Source organism: Pistacia vera, unplaced genomic scaffold (assembly GCF_008641045.1).
Source record: "Pistacia vera cultivar Batoury unplaced genomic scaffold, PisVer_v2 Contig607, whole genome shotgun sequence".
Classification (NCBI taxonomy): domain Eukaryota; kingdom Viridiplantae; phylum Streptophyta; class Magnoliopsida; order Sapindales; family Anacardiaceae; genus Pistacia; species Pistacia vera.
Genome location: NW_022196454.1, coordinates 213,180 through 230,357, shown reverse-complemented (window position 1 = coordinate 230,357; position 17,178 = coordinate 213,180). Strand labels below are relative to the sequence as shown.

The following is a 17,178-nucleotide window of genomic DNA, read 5'->3' as shown; positions in this document are numbered from 1 at the left end:
TGCACCGATCTAACATTTTTCGATCAGATCCACGGTAGATCTGGCCGGAAAAGACCAGATCTAAGGCCAAAGATCTGGCCGTTGACGGCCAGATCTTTGGCCGTAATGGTTTATAACGACGGCCAACAAACGGTCGTCGTTGACCATCAACGACGAACGTTTGTTGGTCGTCGTTGACGAGAAAATACAGCCAGATCTGGCAGTTGATCTGGCCTTTGTCGGCCAGATCCATCGTGGATCCGGCCAGCAAAGGCCATATCGGCGCACGACCGGCAAGATCCAACCGGTCATGCGTCAATACGGTAAACCCGGCCACCCTCCGACGGTGGTGGCCGGCTGTCCGTATTTGACATTGGGTTGGGGGTATTTTTGTTAACTTTTAAGATTTTATTATAGGGGTGTTTTGTAAATAAACAAATATAGGGGGTATTTTATTAATTTATAAATCCTACATCGTAATACCCGTCCAATTCAATTTTTTTTAACTTTTTTCAGAAAACTTTTTCCAAAAACATCTAATTGTGAACCACACGAAGCCTTACATCTTCTGTAGAATTTATTGTAGTCTTAAGATTACATTTATATTATGTTGAAAAGATACTATTTATATATAAAATTAAAGTTGACTTGCTATTAATTTTTCATTTGTATTGACGTACAGAAGTCTAAGGAGTCAATTCTGACTTAGAAAAACCAAATGGAAGTATATATTAAAGCAAATAAAATGAAATAATTCAATAATTAATTAAAACTAATCTTTTATTAATTGCATGTAAAAGCAGAGTTCACTTCGAGAGGCCCAGGTGAAAACCGAGAAGAAAGATTACGTACAGTGATCCAACCCCACCATTTAATTCGATATATCTTTTAACAAATCAAATCACTCTCTTTGTATTTATCTCCCTACTCAGCTTCCGTTCCCACTTTCTCCCCCACTTTCATACCTGCAGGCTGCAGTAACACGCACCTTCATCAAAATCATCCAAGTTAAAACATTCTCAATATGGAGAATTACAACAACAATATCAAGCCCCAGAGCCAGAAGAAGCAGAAGTGGTTCTTGTCGTTGGTTTTTTCACTCTTACTATCCACCCTTCTCATAGTTGTTAGTGTTTCCTTTTCTTCAAACTCCGCAAGGTTTTACAACCGCGCCTATGTACAGAACCCACGTCCCAAATTCGTTGAACAACAGCTGCACGTGTTATCCACGTCATCTGAGAAGATACCAAGATTGGCGTACTTGATTTCGGGATCAAAGGGAGATGGTGATAGCTTGAGGAGAACCTTGAAGGCTTTGTATCATCCCAGGAATCAGTATGCTGTTCATTTGGATTTAGAGGCTTCTGTTCAGGAGAGGATGGAGTTGGCGAGTTTTGTTGAAAGTGAGCCGCTTTTTAAGCAAGTGGGTAATGTGAGGATGGTTTTGAAGGCTAATTTGGTGACTTATAGAGGCCCAACTATGGTTACTAACACGCTTCATGCCGCCGCCATTTTGTTCAAGGAAGGTGGGGACTGGGATTGGTTTATTAACTTGAGTGCTTCCGATTATCCTCTGATCACACAAGATGGTATGTCGGGCTTAATTTGTTTGTTTTATGGTTGCTTCTTTCATTAATTTTGCCTGATTTGGAGTTGATGTGTTCACCATTCAATGCGGGGTTTTCTGCTTCTTTTTTATTCTTTATGTGAGAATGTTATGTCCATTTGCACTGATGCCTTTGATTGGTGATTCTGTTTTTAGCATGGAATCTGAACTAGTTGTTTCTTTAGGTATTTGTAACTACCTATTGCTGTTGATATAGCTTATCATCTTAACCACTGCATTGTTATTTATTTTAATTTTCTATAGATATGGTAATGGGAAAGTCAATGTTCTGTATATATGGTAATGGGCAAGTCGATGTTGCTAAATTTTTACTTGTTTCCCTCTTGATTGAAATTTCTAAGCATGAATTCACAAGTTTAAAATTTGGGCTGACTCGTAGATTCATAAACAATTTCTACCAATTCCATTGTTCTTGTTTTGCTGATTTGTAATTAACATGGTTGACTATTAACCCGACATTGTTTTGGGATTGGTAAATCAAAATCGTAATCTAATTTGACCGACCTTGTTGTTCCTGATGTTGCTAATATTGCGCAGCATTAATGTCCTTGATTTGTTGGTTTCAGATTTCTGTTCATATAGAGCTAATTTTGTCCAATCCTTTGGACTAGTTAGGTCACTATATATGGGAAAAGAAGTGCTGATTTACTGTTTACTCTCCAGGTCGCTTTCCGATATATTTAATGATTGTTTCTTTTTTCTTCAACAGATTTGCTCCATATATTGTCAACTATTCCACGAGACCTTAATTTTATTGAGCATACCAGTGACATCGGTTGGAAGGAGTATGTGCTTCCTCCTTTGTCTTTAAGCATTCTGTTTTTGTTTTTGTGTGTTTGGGAAATGATTAGGTGATAATGTAGAAGATATCTACAATGCTATGTCCAATTAAGCATAAGAAATATATGTTCTTTTAACAGGCATCAGAGAGCCAGGCCTGTTATAATTGATCCAGGACTGTATAGTGTGCGAAAATCTGATGTCTTCTGGGTCACACAGAAACGGAGTGTTCCAAATGCATATAGGCTATTTACAGGTGAGGATTTTTGTTCTTGTGCTGCTAACTTAATGAAAAAGGTTCTGATGTATTTTTACCATTTTTCCTCTAGGATTAATGCAAGCGATATATGGCAAACAGATTCCATATTTCATTTAACCTTGAATATTCAGACATGAAAAAAAGATCATGTTTTTACAGATCTAATGTTGCATCAGAAAAATTTGACATGCAACTGGGATCTTGTAGATTCAAATTGCTGAGCTACAGCTCAAAACACTTTTCATTTGTACTAACTGGCTATCCATTCTCCCATGCCAATAAAAGCATCTTTAAAAAAAAAAAACAATTTGTGATGCAAAATCTAATAACAAAAAGAAAAATAAAAACTAATCCTAATTTATGAAAATCTGTCCTACATCAATTTGTATGAGGCTGTTATAGATACAGATGGGTGTGGAAATTCTAAAAGCACATTAACTTTGATTTATGTATTAATATTTGTTGCAGTGATGTTCGAAACTATCTACCAAAATTTGCATGTAATTCTTCTCCTTTCTTTATTTTTCATTTCTCATTGCAATCTTCATTTATTGGAAGTATTTAGGTTCTGTTGCAACTAACATCAAATCATAATTCTAGCAAACTTTATTTTATTTATACCTGTGGATTTTGTTTGTTGATTTCTTCAGGTTCTGCTTGGATGATGCTCTCGCATCCCTTCTTAGAATATTGTTTGTGGGGGTGGGATAATCTCCCCAGGATAGTCCTTATGTATTATGCCAACTTTCTATCTTCACCCGAAGGATATTTTCATACGGTTATGTGTAATGCTGAAGAGTTCCGGAATACTACTGTAAACCATGACCTCCATTTCATATCTTGGGACAACCCTCCAAAACAACACCCACATTTCCTCACTACCGATGATTATCAGAGGATGGTCGAAAGCAATGCCCCCTTTGCAAGGAAATTTGGCAGGAATGAGCCAATTCTTGACAAGATTGATTCTGAACTGCTGGGTCGCAATGCTGATGGATATGTACCTGGTGGATGGTTCAGTAAAGAAAGAAATTCAAACTTGGGTGCTCCACATCATGTCATGACAAACACCAGTAAACTCAGGCCTGGTCCTGGTGCTGATAGGCTAAAACGCCTTATCACTGGTTTACTATCAGCCGAAGATTTTCATAAAAGCCACTGCATCTGACACCAGAATTCCAGTGAAGCAGCCCTCATTCCCCCAGTACTTGATGGGCAGATAAACACTCCTCTCTTCATTTATTAATATAAGATTGGTAGCGGCACAGATAACAACCGTGTAGGAATTAAAGGAGGAATTAAAGGGGAAGAGAAATTACTTCCCGTGCAGAGTATATGCTATACCTTTTACAATTTGACCTTCTAAAATGTATTTTTGTAACTAAAGTTGCTGATTCTGGACTTAAATGTAGTGTTTATTAGTTTGCATAATCTATGAGAAGTCTCATGGAATCACGCATCACCAACACTGACCCGCAAAAGCTGCTGGATGCTTATAAACTTAACCTTGCATGTCGCATATTTATCATATGGTACTGCTACATGTCTCACTCCATTTGGATTCATAGTTTAGTCCAAAGCAATATAGTCTCATATTTATCATATGGCACTGCTTCATATAATCTCACTCCGTTTGGATTCATATTTTTGTCCAAAGCAATAGAGATCAGAATGATGGCCTGTTCCCTTTAATAATTATTCCCTTGCCGACGATCTACATCTTATTTTTGCTTTCCAGATAACCAAAGAGAAAGGCCTTTTTGGAATCATTGCGTGACGAACAAAAGGAACACTAGACTTGTTGAGCCAATTCCAACTGTTATCCGAATCAGCTCAGCCGGATGAAAAGGGAATTTTTTTTTTTTTTTTTTAAAAAGAAGATACATGTGAGAAAGTTCCGCCGATTATCATTAGCATTCATTTTCTTTTTTCTCATTGGGATGAGTGTCATTATTAGCTCATGACATCAAAAATTTCAAATAATTTTCCTTTCACATTACAATAGACATGATAATTTACAGGTTTTAAGCACCAAAAATGAATGATATTAATCTGTATAAAAATTTGAATCTAGATACAACCTTTTGTAATTTGGATACTTCCATTTGTCTAAAATAGTGAGTTTTCACAGAGCACAAAAGTCAATAAAAAATAATATAAAGGTAGCCAATGACAGGTACAAAGGAGGCAGGCAACATTAATGTATTGCCCATTTGAGAATTGTGATTGTGTTTATATCTATATTTAACCAAACCATGGTGGTGTTATTGGTCAAGAAAAACATGATAAATCCCTTTTCATGGAATAATATTACACTTGTAAACACAATATATAATAATTGAAAGAGCAAAAGTTAAAAATCTATTTAAAAAATAAATAAAACATGAATGTATGGTAATATTTATATCTAATCAGTTTATGTAGCATTACTCCTTTTCATCACAAAAGACTATCAAAACTAGAATTATTAGATTCTTTCCATTAAAAATCTTTTAAATTATTTAAGAAGAAAAGAAAATGAATAAAGATATTTCCTCTATTAGAAAAGCCATATTTCACATTAGTTCCTCAAAATTTGACATTTTGGAAAAAGAATCAATCATCTTGTATATTTCTGATGTCTGTAGGTGACGAGTATCACCTGCAAGGAATTCTTCAACCACTCCATCCACCTCTATTACACTGCAACCAGGTTTCTTCTTCATTCCAGCCTCTGAGATCAATTTTCTCACTCTCTTTGCTTCCATATCCCACCCAGCTTCCTTATACATATTATATGAAAGCACAGAAGTGCCACAATCAGCTATTCCCATATCAGCAAGGTTTTTCCAAGCTCTGTTACCAACTTCAACATTCTCATGTATCCTACACGCGGCCAGTAGCGCCCCCCACACATTGGCATCCCCTCTTAGCCCTCCCATTTTTTGTTCTATGAACTTCTCCGCTTCCTCCACCATACCTGCTCTTGCCAAGAGATCAACAACACATGCGTAATGCTCTAGCTGGGGTTCAACCCAATATACGCTTCTCATTTCTTCAAACAATTTAAGACCCTCTTTAACCATTCTTGCATGCGTGCATGTAGTGAGGATTGCAACAAACGTTGTCTCCGTGGGCTGTGTTCCGCTTATGACCATTCTATCAAAAAGTTCAAGTGATTTCCTAGCGCCCCCATGCATTGCAACGCCTGAAATCATGGCATTCCACGCTGCAGCATCCTTACTAGAGATCCCCTCAAATACTGATAAAGCTGATTCCACGTGACCGCATTTTGAATACATATCAACTAATGCAGTGGCCAAAATCATATTCTTATCAAGATTGTACCGTCTAGCATACGAGTGAACCCACAAACCTTGAGTCAGCGCCCCAAGATGAGCACACGCTGTGAGAACACTAACAAGACCCGACTCATTAGGTTTCACACCTGTTTCTTGCATTTGCCTAAACAAAGAAAGCACCTCTTTAAAGTCACTAATCCTAGAATACGCTGCCATTATCGCACTCCATGATATTGCATTTTTCTCAGGCATTTTGTCGAATAAAGCTCTAGCATTCTGAACATCTCCCATTTTGCCATATCCATCAATCATCGCCGTCCACATAACCACATCTCTCTCAAGACTTTTATCAAACAACGCTCGTGCAGTTTCCATTTCATTAACCAACGAATAAAATTCAATTAACGAGCTAGCAACAAAAGGGTCATAACTGAATCCAAATTTAACAACATGGGCATGTATAAAACGCCCAATGATTTCCGAAGAAGGACCAAGAATTGTACATGCTTTAATCAGCGGTGTAAAGGTATAGTTATTAGCCTCAAGCCCAACATTTAACATATTTAAGTAGCACAAAACGGAAAGTTTTGGTAAATTAGACTGCATATAACCTCTAATCATGGTATTGTACATAAAAGTGTTTCTTTCACTAGAATGATCGAAAATCAACCGAGCGTAGGAGAAGAAAGAGGAGTTTTTGGAGGTAGCACAAATAGAGAGGAGAGTTCCGATGGCGAGAGGGTTTTCGAATAAATAGGTTTTGAGGAGGTGGGCATGGATTTGCTTGAGTTGGTTTAAGGTTTTGCATTTTCGTGCGAGTAAAAGGAGGGTCTTGGTTCTACTTGCTGTAACAATTTTCTGAATCATCTGAATTGGCGGCACATTTCTGTTGTCTTATAAAGGTTTGGTACTTAGGTGGATATTGTTATTGGGTGAGTTTATCAGAATTATGATAGCGGTTCGATCTGATGATTTTGGTGGGGATAAATTAATTTTTCATTTCTAAAATTTTTTATTGAAAAAATATTCCAAAAATGTTTGTAGAATATTTGTTCGAAAATTTCTTTATAATGATTTTTCAGCCAAACTCAGGCCATTGCAAAGATATAGATCAACCCAGAACCAACTCGACGACGATGACTAAGCGACCTAGCATAAACTCATCGAGCCATAGCTCGACAGAGCATAAGCAAGTCGCGAATAATCCGAATAATCATTCAATCAATCTTCAGATTATTTCAGATCCCAGATATTGCGGGAATGACTAAGTCAATAATTATCATTGCACAATCACAGCGTCCAATCATGAGGATATCGGGATTAAGATTCAAATCAATTGTAATCCCCATGATTTCGCTCTTTCTTTTACACAAATCTTGTATATAAGCCCCCTCAAACGATGAGGTAAGGGTTACAAAATTTTAATAGAAATAGCATTGTAAGCTCATATATCGAATAAGAAAAATCAATGGACGTAGGCTGTTAACCTCGCCAGACACTTTAAAAATCCTGTTGCCTTTCTTTTATTGCATTTTATAAGCACTCATCGCTGATTATCATTAATCACGCACACATCAGTTCCGAACCCAGCAAGGTCAATCAGATCTCGCTAGTTGGTGCATAATTTTGTATCAACATTTTGGAGCTAGAAGGAGGGCCAACAACATCTCAAAGGTTCTGGCAAACGTTCACCGCAATTCACCAATTCTAGGCCCAAAATGGTGTACACCAGAACGAAAACTACCATAGGAAACCACGAGAACGTGGAAACCACCCACCAGGAGGTTAACAGCCTACGTCCACTGATTTTTCTTATTCGCTATGTGAGCTTACAATGTTATTTCTATTAAAATTTTGTAGCCCCTCCCTCATTGTTTGAGGGGGCCTATATACAAGATTTGTGTAAAAGAAAGAGTGAAATCAAGGGGATTTCAATTGTAATCCCGATATCCTCGCGATTGGGCACTGTGATTGCGCAGTGATAATTGTTGACTTGGTCATTCTGTAATATCTGGGATTTGAAGCAATCCAGAGATTGATTGCATGATTACTCAGATTGTTCACGACTGGCTTATGCTGAGTTGAGTTACGGCTCGACGAGCTTATGTTGGGTCGCTCAGTCATCGTCGCCAAGTTGGTTCTGGGTCAATCTATATCTTCGCAATGACCCGAGCATGGTGAAAAAATCATACACAACATAGGCCCCCTAGTGTTCGATGCCCGAGATGAGCAATCACAGTGCCCAATCGCGAGGATATCGAGATTACGATTCAAATCAATTGTAATCCCCTTGATTTCACTCTTTCTTTTATACAAATTTTGTATATAAGCCCCCTCAAACGGTGAGGGAGGAGTTACAAAATTTTAATAGAAATAGCACTGTAAGCTCACATAGCGAATAAGACAAATTAGTGGATGTAGACTGTTAACCTCCCCGAACCACTTTAAAAATCCTGTTGCCTTTCTTTTATTGCATTTTATAAGCACTCATCGCTGATTATTATTAATCACACACACATCAGTTCCGATCCTGACAAGGTCGATCGAATCTCGCTAGTTGGTGTAGAATTCTGTATCAACAATATCAAACATTCTCAAAAGTTAATTGTATCATAAAATTATAAATTTGAAGAGACTTATTAGGTAAAAAATTGTAGACAGAAGGCCCCATAAAATTTGTATAGATGGGGATCAATTGATCGCTGGGAAAGTTTTACTGGATTATTAAACGCAAGCTATTTTACATGAGGCACGCCATTGCCAGTGAGAACAAATCAAGAACAATGGGTTGTCTTCCTTTTCAATCTTGTGCAACACAAACAATCTTCTTTCCAATGTTATCACCCTGAAAGAGTCCTATGAAAGCGGAGGGGATGCTCTCCACACCATTTGATATGTCTTCAAGGTACTGGATTTTGCCATTTCGGAGGTGATCACTTATCGTTGAAATGAAATCTGCATACAATTCAAGTGATCGGGTTAAAATCCCTGAATTTTGATTCTCTTGTACACAACATCTAGCATATTGGGAGCAGCTCTTTTGCTAGCATTCGTGTACTCAGAGATCACCCCACAAGCAGCCACTCTGCCGAATAAGTTCATGTTAGCAACTGCTGCTTCTAACATCTCTCCTCCACATTGTCAAAATATATGTCAATCCCATCAGGAAGCCTGACATTATTTAAGATGTTCAGTGTAACATATACTTATGGTAACTGATCTAATTACATACACAGTTTAATAGATGTTCTAATTACCTCCCCAGGTACCTTCAGGTCAAGTTCTTCTTTGTAGTTAAGCGTCATCAAAACCAAGCTTCTCCTTTAGTAGTGCTACCTGTATATGCTATTTTAGTGGTATAACATTTAGGACCCTTACAAGAATCACAGTTCAAACCTGAAATTATTAGTAATTGAAAGCCCTCCAGTAAATTTTTTAGAATGACCTTTTCATTGTTTCCAGCGCTGCCAACTACGTAACAACCAAACGTTTGGCAAACTGTCCGACTAAGTTTCCAACTGATCCAGATGCACCAGAAAACAAATACTTTCTCTCCCCTTCCTGGCTCACAGATTCAAAAAATCCGGAATAGGCTGTAAGTCCACTATATCCTGCAAAAACACACCAACAATCCATTCCAATATGAATTAATGCAGTTACCATATTATCTTGCAAAAATGGCACGTTCAAATAGACATGAGCACGGCCTGGAAAATCCTGAGTCCCTAAGCCCACAGGATTCATCTGAGTATTATAATTGGTCAGCTGCCGCTTGTTCAACTTTAAGTGATTGCTTTGATAGGATATACTATATATACAGGCGAGGGTGGTCCAATACTATTTTGTTAGGATGTAAAGCCGTCCACGGTGCTGGCCTCTTTTAAATAATCATCAAATGCTTTTTAATTTAACCGGAATGATGAATAAAGGAAAAAGTTAATTAATTCACCGAAAATTCCAGCATGGTAAACAAGGGAAATCCATTGGTCCAATTTCCTTAACCCGCCGCCACCTTTGACAATTTTATACTCTCCCCCAGCTGATTACCCAACTACCAATTCATCCTTTTGGAATTCAGGATTCCAGAAACAACAACTTTCGCCACACCATGACCGTCATGCCTGTCACACAAATGATGAGATAAATACTATGCATTACCTCACTCATCATAACAAATTAATTAATTATTACTTACTTCACCAGGAGTAATTCGTGCTGCACCAACTATTCCTTGTGTGATGGGCTATAACTCTTCATGCGGTTAATCTGATAGGGATCATTGACACATAGACAGTTTTCACAATTACATCATTGATCCAGCCTCAATTGATAGAGCAAGAGCTGCACTCTTCAGCTCGAAGTCGGACTCCTTTGGTGCACCTTCTATGTGAGTCTTATTGTTATGTATCTGTTGTTCACTTCCATTGTAATCTTCTACTTGGTGGTAATGGTATATGCCATGGGTTTATAAAGAAGTGACCTAACTGGTTTATCGTTACAGTTTCACTTGCGAAATCAATTGCTGCTACTCATTTTGCAATTATCATCCTGAACCCCTTACTCCAACTCGCTTTAACGTTTCACAAGTCACCACCACCAAACCCATGGGCCATGCCCTTCAATTCCTTATCTCCTCAACGAGTGGACCATACACCACGCCCATTATGAGTTTTTTCAGTGACTGATTTTAGAAACGTAACTAAAATAATTTTGTTCTTTTCTTAAAACGAGAGAATCTAAATTTCAGAATTGCTTTCTTGTATTATACCTTAATTAGGGTTTAGGGTTTAATCATTCAATTTTTTCTATAGAGAATAAATATGTTGGCCTACAACAAATAAGCTGAATTTTAACATAATATTACTAACTGGGATGGATATCCATCATTCATTATGTGATGACTATTTAGTTGATAGCCCGGAAATTCGCTAAGACAATAGTTAAAATATTACACTCACAACCTTTTTTCACAATTCACGTGACAGCTCGTAATTAGTTAACTTTAATGATCTCCACCCGCCATCTGATAAATTGCGATTGACCATTGCTAACTATCACGTCAGATTGTGAGAGAAAATTTGTGAGAAGAGGTTATGGTGTACACTCTCATAGTTAAAATACGATAGAAACACAACAACACCAGCAATAATAGATGTGCTGTTATTTCTGGTTATCCTAATTAGCAAATAAATCATAAATCATTTTACCCTTCTGCAATTAGAACCATCTTTTTCTAATGTTTGTGCCCCGAAAAAGTCCAATGAAGCAGAGGGATGCTCTCGTCTCTACAATATGGTAATGTCTCGAGTGGCTGAATTTTGCCAGTTCGGAGGTGGTCACATCAAAGCGATCAGCGGCTAAAAACCCTTGCATCTTGATTATCTTGTACACAATACTAGCATTTCGGTGTAGCCCGTCTACCACCATTTGTGTATTCAGAGATTATTCCACAAACTGCTACTCTACCGAAAACGTTCAAGTTGGGAACTGCCGTTCTGATCCCACAATCACATTGTCAAAATATGTATCAATCCCATCAGGAAGTACCCGTAAATTTGTGGTCTGTTGGGTTGTGAAATTTAATTTTGTTGACATTGAACAGAAATTGTTCCTCTTGAAAGTGCCCTTAAGTAAGTTTCCTCCTTTATTGAATGCATCATCAACATCAAACCCAAGCTTCTCTTTTAGAATTGCTACCTATGATCCATTGAAGTAGATAGAACTTTTTCCAGTCAGTGCTTATATCCTTGAATACCTCACAAAACCTAAAAAATTACCATAAAAGTAACCTTTTCCTTCCTTCCGGCGAGCCGACTACATAGCACAAAGAGTTTTGCATTTGTCCGACCAAATTTCCACGGAGGCAGCAGATACAAACAATTTTTCTCTTCTTTGGGCTTACTTTCTTCTAAAGAATCCCTCCAACAACAAATAACAAATGCTTTGTAATTATCATTTTTTTTCTGTGTAAAACAGTCACTAGATTCCCAACACATATTGCTGCAGTATGATTAATTTAATCTGCTTACAAACGCTAATTGATGCGACAAATCAATTTTGATCAATTGACGAGAATGTTAGGTCCGAAATGGTGAAAAACGCTATTGTACATGAGACCATGCCATTGCCAGTGAAACAAATAAAGAACAATGAGTATCTTCCTTCAATTCTGCAACACAAACAATCTTCTTTCCAATGTTATCACCCTGAAAGAGTCCTATGAAAGCGGAGGGGATGCTCTCCACACCATTTGATATGTCTTCAAGTGGCTGGATTTTGCCATTACGGAGGTGATCACCAATCGTTGAAACGAAATCTGCATACAAATTAATGTGATCCGAGACTAAAAATCCCTGGATTTTGATTCTCTTGTACACATCATCTAGCATATTGGGAGAAGCTCTTTTGCTAGCATTCGTGTACTCAGAGATCGCCCCACAAGCAGCCACTCTACCGAATAAGTTCATGTTAGCAACTGCTGCTTCTAGCATATCTCCTCCCACATTGTCAAAATATACATCAATCCCATCAGGGAAGTACCTGAACATTATATTTAAAGATGTTCACTGTAACACACTTGATGTAATTGATCTAAATTCACAGTTGAATAGATGTTCTAGTTACCTTCTCAGAGTAGCCTTCAAGTCAGGTTCTTCTTTGTAGTTAAATGCATCATCAAAACCAAGCTTCTCCTTTAGTAGTGCTACCTGTTTATGCTTAATTTTAGTAGATATAACATTTACTATTCTTGCAAGAGTCACAGTTCAAACCTGAAATTAGTAATTGAAAGCTACCCAGCTAATCCTTTAGAATGACCTTTTTATTGTTTCCAACGCTGCCAACTACGTAACAACCAAACAATTTGGCAAACTGTCCGACTAAGTTTCCAACCGATCCAGATGCACCAGAAACGAATACTTTCTCCCCCTTCCTAGGCTTACAGATTTCTAAAAATCCGGTATAGGCTGTAAGTCCACCATATCCTGCAAAACCACAAGCAGATGCAAAAGTTTCAAACAAAGAAGGCAGTAGCCATATAATCTTATCTTTCAAAAATGGCATAACTCAAATAGAAATGAGCACTGGAAAATCCTGGGTCTCTAAGCCCTGGATGTGTGATTCATCTGAGTAGTATATGGATACATTGACGTATTGCTAAATGGGAATGAATTAAAAGAATGTTAATGATTAATAAAGGGAATAATTAAAGAATTCACCGAAAATTCCAGCATGGTTAGACAAGGGAAATCCCATTGGGTCCAATTTCCTTAACCTGTCACCTCCTTTGACAAGTTTATACTCTCCCCAGCCGACGAACCCTACTACTAATTCATCTTTTTGGAATTCAGGATTCCCAGAAACAACAACTTTCGCCACACCATAACCGTCAATGGCCTGTCACACAAATGATGAGCTATAAATAAACTATGCATTACCTCACTCATCATAATCAAATTAATCAGTTATTACTTACTTCACCATGATTAATGGGCGCTGCAGCCACTGTTGCTTTGCGTGATGAGCTATAACTCTTCATGCGGTTAATTTGATACGGATCAATTGACACATAGAGAGTTTTCACAATTACATCATTGGATCCAGCCTCAATTGATAGAGCAAGAGCTGCATTCTTCAGCTCGAAGTCGGACTCTTTTGGTGCACCTTCTATGTGAGTCTTTATTGTTATGTATCTGTTGTTCACTTCCATTGTAACCTTCATACTTGATGGTATGTGCCTTGGTGTTTATAAAGAAGGTAAGTTAATTCGTACATCTTTTTTCACATGTGGAAATTTCAGGATCAATTTGCTGCCACTCATTCTTCAAAAATATCGTACACCTTAATTCGTCTCCAACTGGCTTTAAACGTTTTCACTAGTCACCAACCCGTGGGCCGTGCCCTTCAATTCCTTTATTTCCATCTTGACAAATCACTTGCCATATGCGCTTATCTACATTCCAATCATGCTATGAAAAAATCACATCATAGTACTATAATTAATTAATTATTTGTTACATAGGAATGAGTTAAAAGTAGAGATATTAAAAAAAAAAACTAAACTAAATCGGTTATCAAATCGAAAAACCAGTTAACCGGAAAAATAGTTCAGTTGCGGTTCAAAAAATTCAAAAAACTAGATTTTAAATTCGGTTTTCGGTTCAGGTAAAAATGAAAACCGATTAACCAAACCGGTTTACTAAAATATATATATAATAATAATAATAATAATCGTAATTCCTAAATTTGCACAATTTCTTTGTTGTTTTCCATTAGGACTTATTTAGTTATTTTGTTGTTTTATTACGGATTCTTATTTTTGTTTAATTTGAAACTTTAATTTGTATCAATTTTTAATGTATTGTTAGTTATGATCAATTGATATGTATGAATGTTTAATTTTTATTTGGATATGTATTATTGATGTTTATAATTTAATTTAGGAAAAATTTAAAAAAAAAATTATCCAATAAAAAGGAGAAAATCGATTGACTGGTTTTTTCAAAGCGGTTAACCGGTTTTTCGATTAACCGAAAAATTGGTTTTTCTCCCAAATCGATTCAGTTTCGATTCAAGAATTTTTCTAAACCGAAAAAGCGATTCAGTTCAAGAAAATAGTTAACCGTTTTTGAACACCCCTAAGTAAAACAAGGTTAATGAAAAAATTAATTAAATCACCGAAAATTCCAACATGGTACGACGGGAAATCCCATTGGGTCGAATTTCCTTAAGCCGCCACCTTTTTGACAAGTTTTTACTCTCCCCAGCTGATTGACTTTACTACCAATTCATCTTGCTGGAATTAAGGATTCCCAGAAACAACAACTTTCGGCACACCATGACCGTCAATGGCCTGTCTCAGTGTCAACCAAATGAGGAGCTATCTATAAACTATGCATTACCTCGCTTGTAATAAATAATACTAAAGCAATTTTACCCTTCTGCAATTAGAACCCTCTTTTTCTAATGTTGTGGCCCCGAAAAAGTCCAATGAAGCAGAGGGGATGCTCTCTGTCTCTACAATAATGGTAATGTCTTCGAGTGGCTGAATTTTGCCAGTTCGGAGGTGGTCACATCAAAGCGATCAGCGGCTAAAAACCCTTGCATCTTGATTATCTTGTACACAATCTAGCTTAGGTGTAGCTCGTCTACCACCATTTGTGTATTCAGAGATTATTCACAAACTGCTACTCTACCGAAAAAAGTTCAAGTTGGGAACTGCGTTCTGATCCCACAATCACATTGTCAAAATATGTATCAATCCCATCAGGGAAGTACCCGTAAATTTGTGGTCTGTTGGGTTGTGAAATTTAATGTTGTTGACATTGAACAGAAATTTACCTCTTGAAAGTGGCCTTAAGTAAGTTTCCTCCTTTATTGAATGCATCATAACATCAAACCCAAGCTTCTCTTTTAGAATTGCTACTATGATCCATTGAAGTAGATAGGAACTTTTTCCAGTCAAGTGCTTATATTTGATAACTCACAAAACTAAAAAATTAACCCATAAAAGTAACCTTTTCCTTCCTTCCGGCGAGCCGACTACATAGCAACAAAGAGTTTTGCATTTGTCGACCAAATTTCCAACGGAGGGCAGCAGATACAAACAATTTTTCTCTCTTTTGGACTTACTTCTTCAAAGAATCCCTCCAACAACAAATAACAAATGCTTTGTAATTATCATTTTTTTTCGATGTAAAAGCAGTCACTGATTCCCAACAACATATTGCTGCAGTATGATTAATTTAATCTGCTTACAAACGCAATTGATGCGACAAATCAATTTTGATCAATTTGACGAGAAATGTTAGGTCCGAAATGGTGAAAAACGCTATGTACATGAGACCATGCCATTGCCAGTGAGAACAAATAAAGAACAATGAGTGATCTTCCTTTTCAACTTCTGCAACACAAACAATCTTCTTTCCAATGTTATCACCCTGAAAGAGTCTATGAAAGCGGAGGGGATGCTCTCCACACCATTTGATATGTCTTCAAGTGGCTGGATTTTGCCATTACGGAGGTGATCACCAATCGTTGAAACGAAATCTGCATACAAATTAATGTGATCCGAGACTAAAAATCCCTGGATTTTGATTCTCTTGTACACAAATCTAGCATAGGGAGAAGCTCTTTTGCTAGCATTCGTGTACTCAGATGCAACACAAACAATCTTCTTTCCAATGTTATCACCCTGAAAGAGTCCTATGAAAGCGGAGGGGATGCTCTCCACACCATTTGATATGTCTTCAAGTGACTGGATTTTGCCATTTCGGAGGTGATCACTTATCGTTGAAATGAAATCTGCATACAAATTCAAGTGATCGGGGACTAAAAATCCCTGAATTTTGATTCTCTTGTACACAACATCTAGCATATTGGGAGCAGCTCTTTTGCTAGCATTCGTGTACTCAGAGATCACCCCACAAGCAGCCACTCTGCCGAATAAGTTCATGTTAGCAACTGCTGCTTCTAACATCTCTCCTCCCACATTGTCAAAATATATGTCAATCCCATCAGGGAAGTACCTGGACATTATATTTAAAGATGTTCAGTGTAACATATACTTGATGTTAACTGATCTAATTACATACACAGTTTAATAGATGTTCTAATTACCTCCCCAGTGTAGCCTTCAGGTCAAGTTCTTCTTTGTAGTTAAAGGCGTCATCAAAACCAAGCTTCTCCTTTAGTAGTGCTACCTGTATATGCTTAATTTTAGTGGGTATAAGCATTTAGGACCCTTACAAGAATCACAGTTCAAACTTGAAATTAATTAGTAATTGAAAGCCCTCCAGATAATTTTTTAGAATGACCTTTTCATTGTTTCCAGCGCTGCCAACTACGTAACAACCAAACAGTTTGGCAAACTGTCCGACTAAGTTTCCAACTGATCCAGATGCACCAGAAACAAATACTTTCTCTCCCTTCCTGGGCTCACAGATTTCAAAAAATCCGGAATAGGCTGTAAGTCCACTATATCCTGCAAAAACACACACACACATCCAATTCCAATATGAATTAATGCAGTTACCATATAATATCTTGCAAAAATGGCACAGTTCAAATAGACATGAGCACGAGCACTGGAAAATCCTTAGTCCCTAAGCCCCCAGGATTCATCTGAGTATTATATATGGATCAGCTGCCGCTTGTTCGACTTTAAGTGATTGCTTTTGATAGCATATACAGTATATATACAGGCGGAGGGTGGTCCAATACTCATTTGTTAGGATGATAAAGCCGTCCACGGT

The 17,178-nt window shown here is 37.4% G+C and overlaps 2 protein-coding genes across 6 annotated transcripts in view; one reads left to right on the top strand and one right to left on the bottom strand.

Moving 5' to 3' along the window:
• The window catches only part of LOC116110571 (2-alkenal reductase (NADP(+)-dependent)-like), a 29,682-nt gene that overhangs the window by 4,384 nt on the left and 8,120 nt on the right, over positions 1–17,178 (bottom strand). Inside the window, exons 1-5 of one of the 5 annotated variants that reach the window (XM_031396775.1) lie at positions 13,401–13,648; positions 13,144–13,321; positions 12,743–12,909; positions 12,551–12,633; positions 12,184–12,466 (exon numbers count right to left, since the gene is read on the bottom strand). In XM_031396775.1, coding sequence (XP_031252635.1) covers positions 12,184–12,466; positions 12,551–12,633; positions 12,743–12,909; positions 13,144–13,321; positions 13,401–13,646 — 957 coding nt within the window. In that variant the 5' untranslated portion in view covers positions 13,647–13,648. Of the gene's footprint in view, positions 1–8,678; positions 8,751–12,183; positions 12,467–12,550; positions 12,634–12,742; positions 12,910–13,143; positions 13,322–13,400; positions 13,649–16,097; positions 16,453–16,543; positions 16,627–16,740; positions 16,908–17,178 lie in introns of those variants that run through there. The other 4 variants (XM_031396780.1, XM_031396778.1, XM_031396779.1 and 1 more) reach the window with 4 other exon arrangements.
• On the top strand, positions 889–4,076 carry LOC116110569 (beta-glucuronosyltransferase GlcAT14B-like). Its single transcript, XM_031396773.1, has 4 exons — positions 889–1,568; positions 2,316–2,391; positions 2,527–2,642; positions 3,296–4,076. Exons 1-4 carry the CDS (start codon positions 1,004–1,006, stop codon positions 3,811–3,813), a joined length of 1,275 nt encoding a protein of 424 aa, XP_031252633.1. The 5' UTR covers positions 889–1,003; the 3' UTR covers positions 3,814–4,076.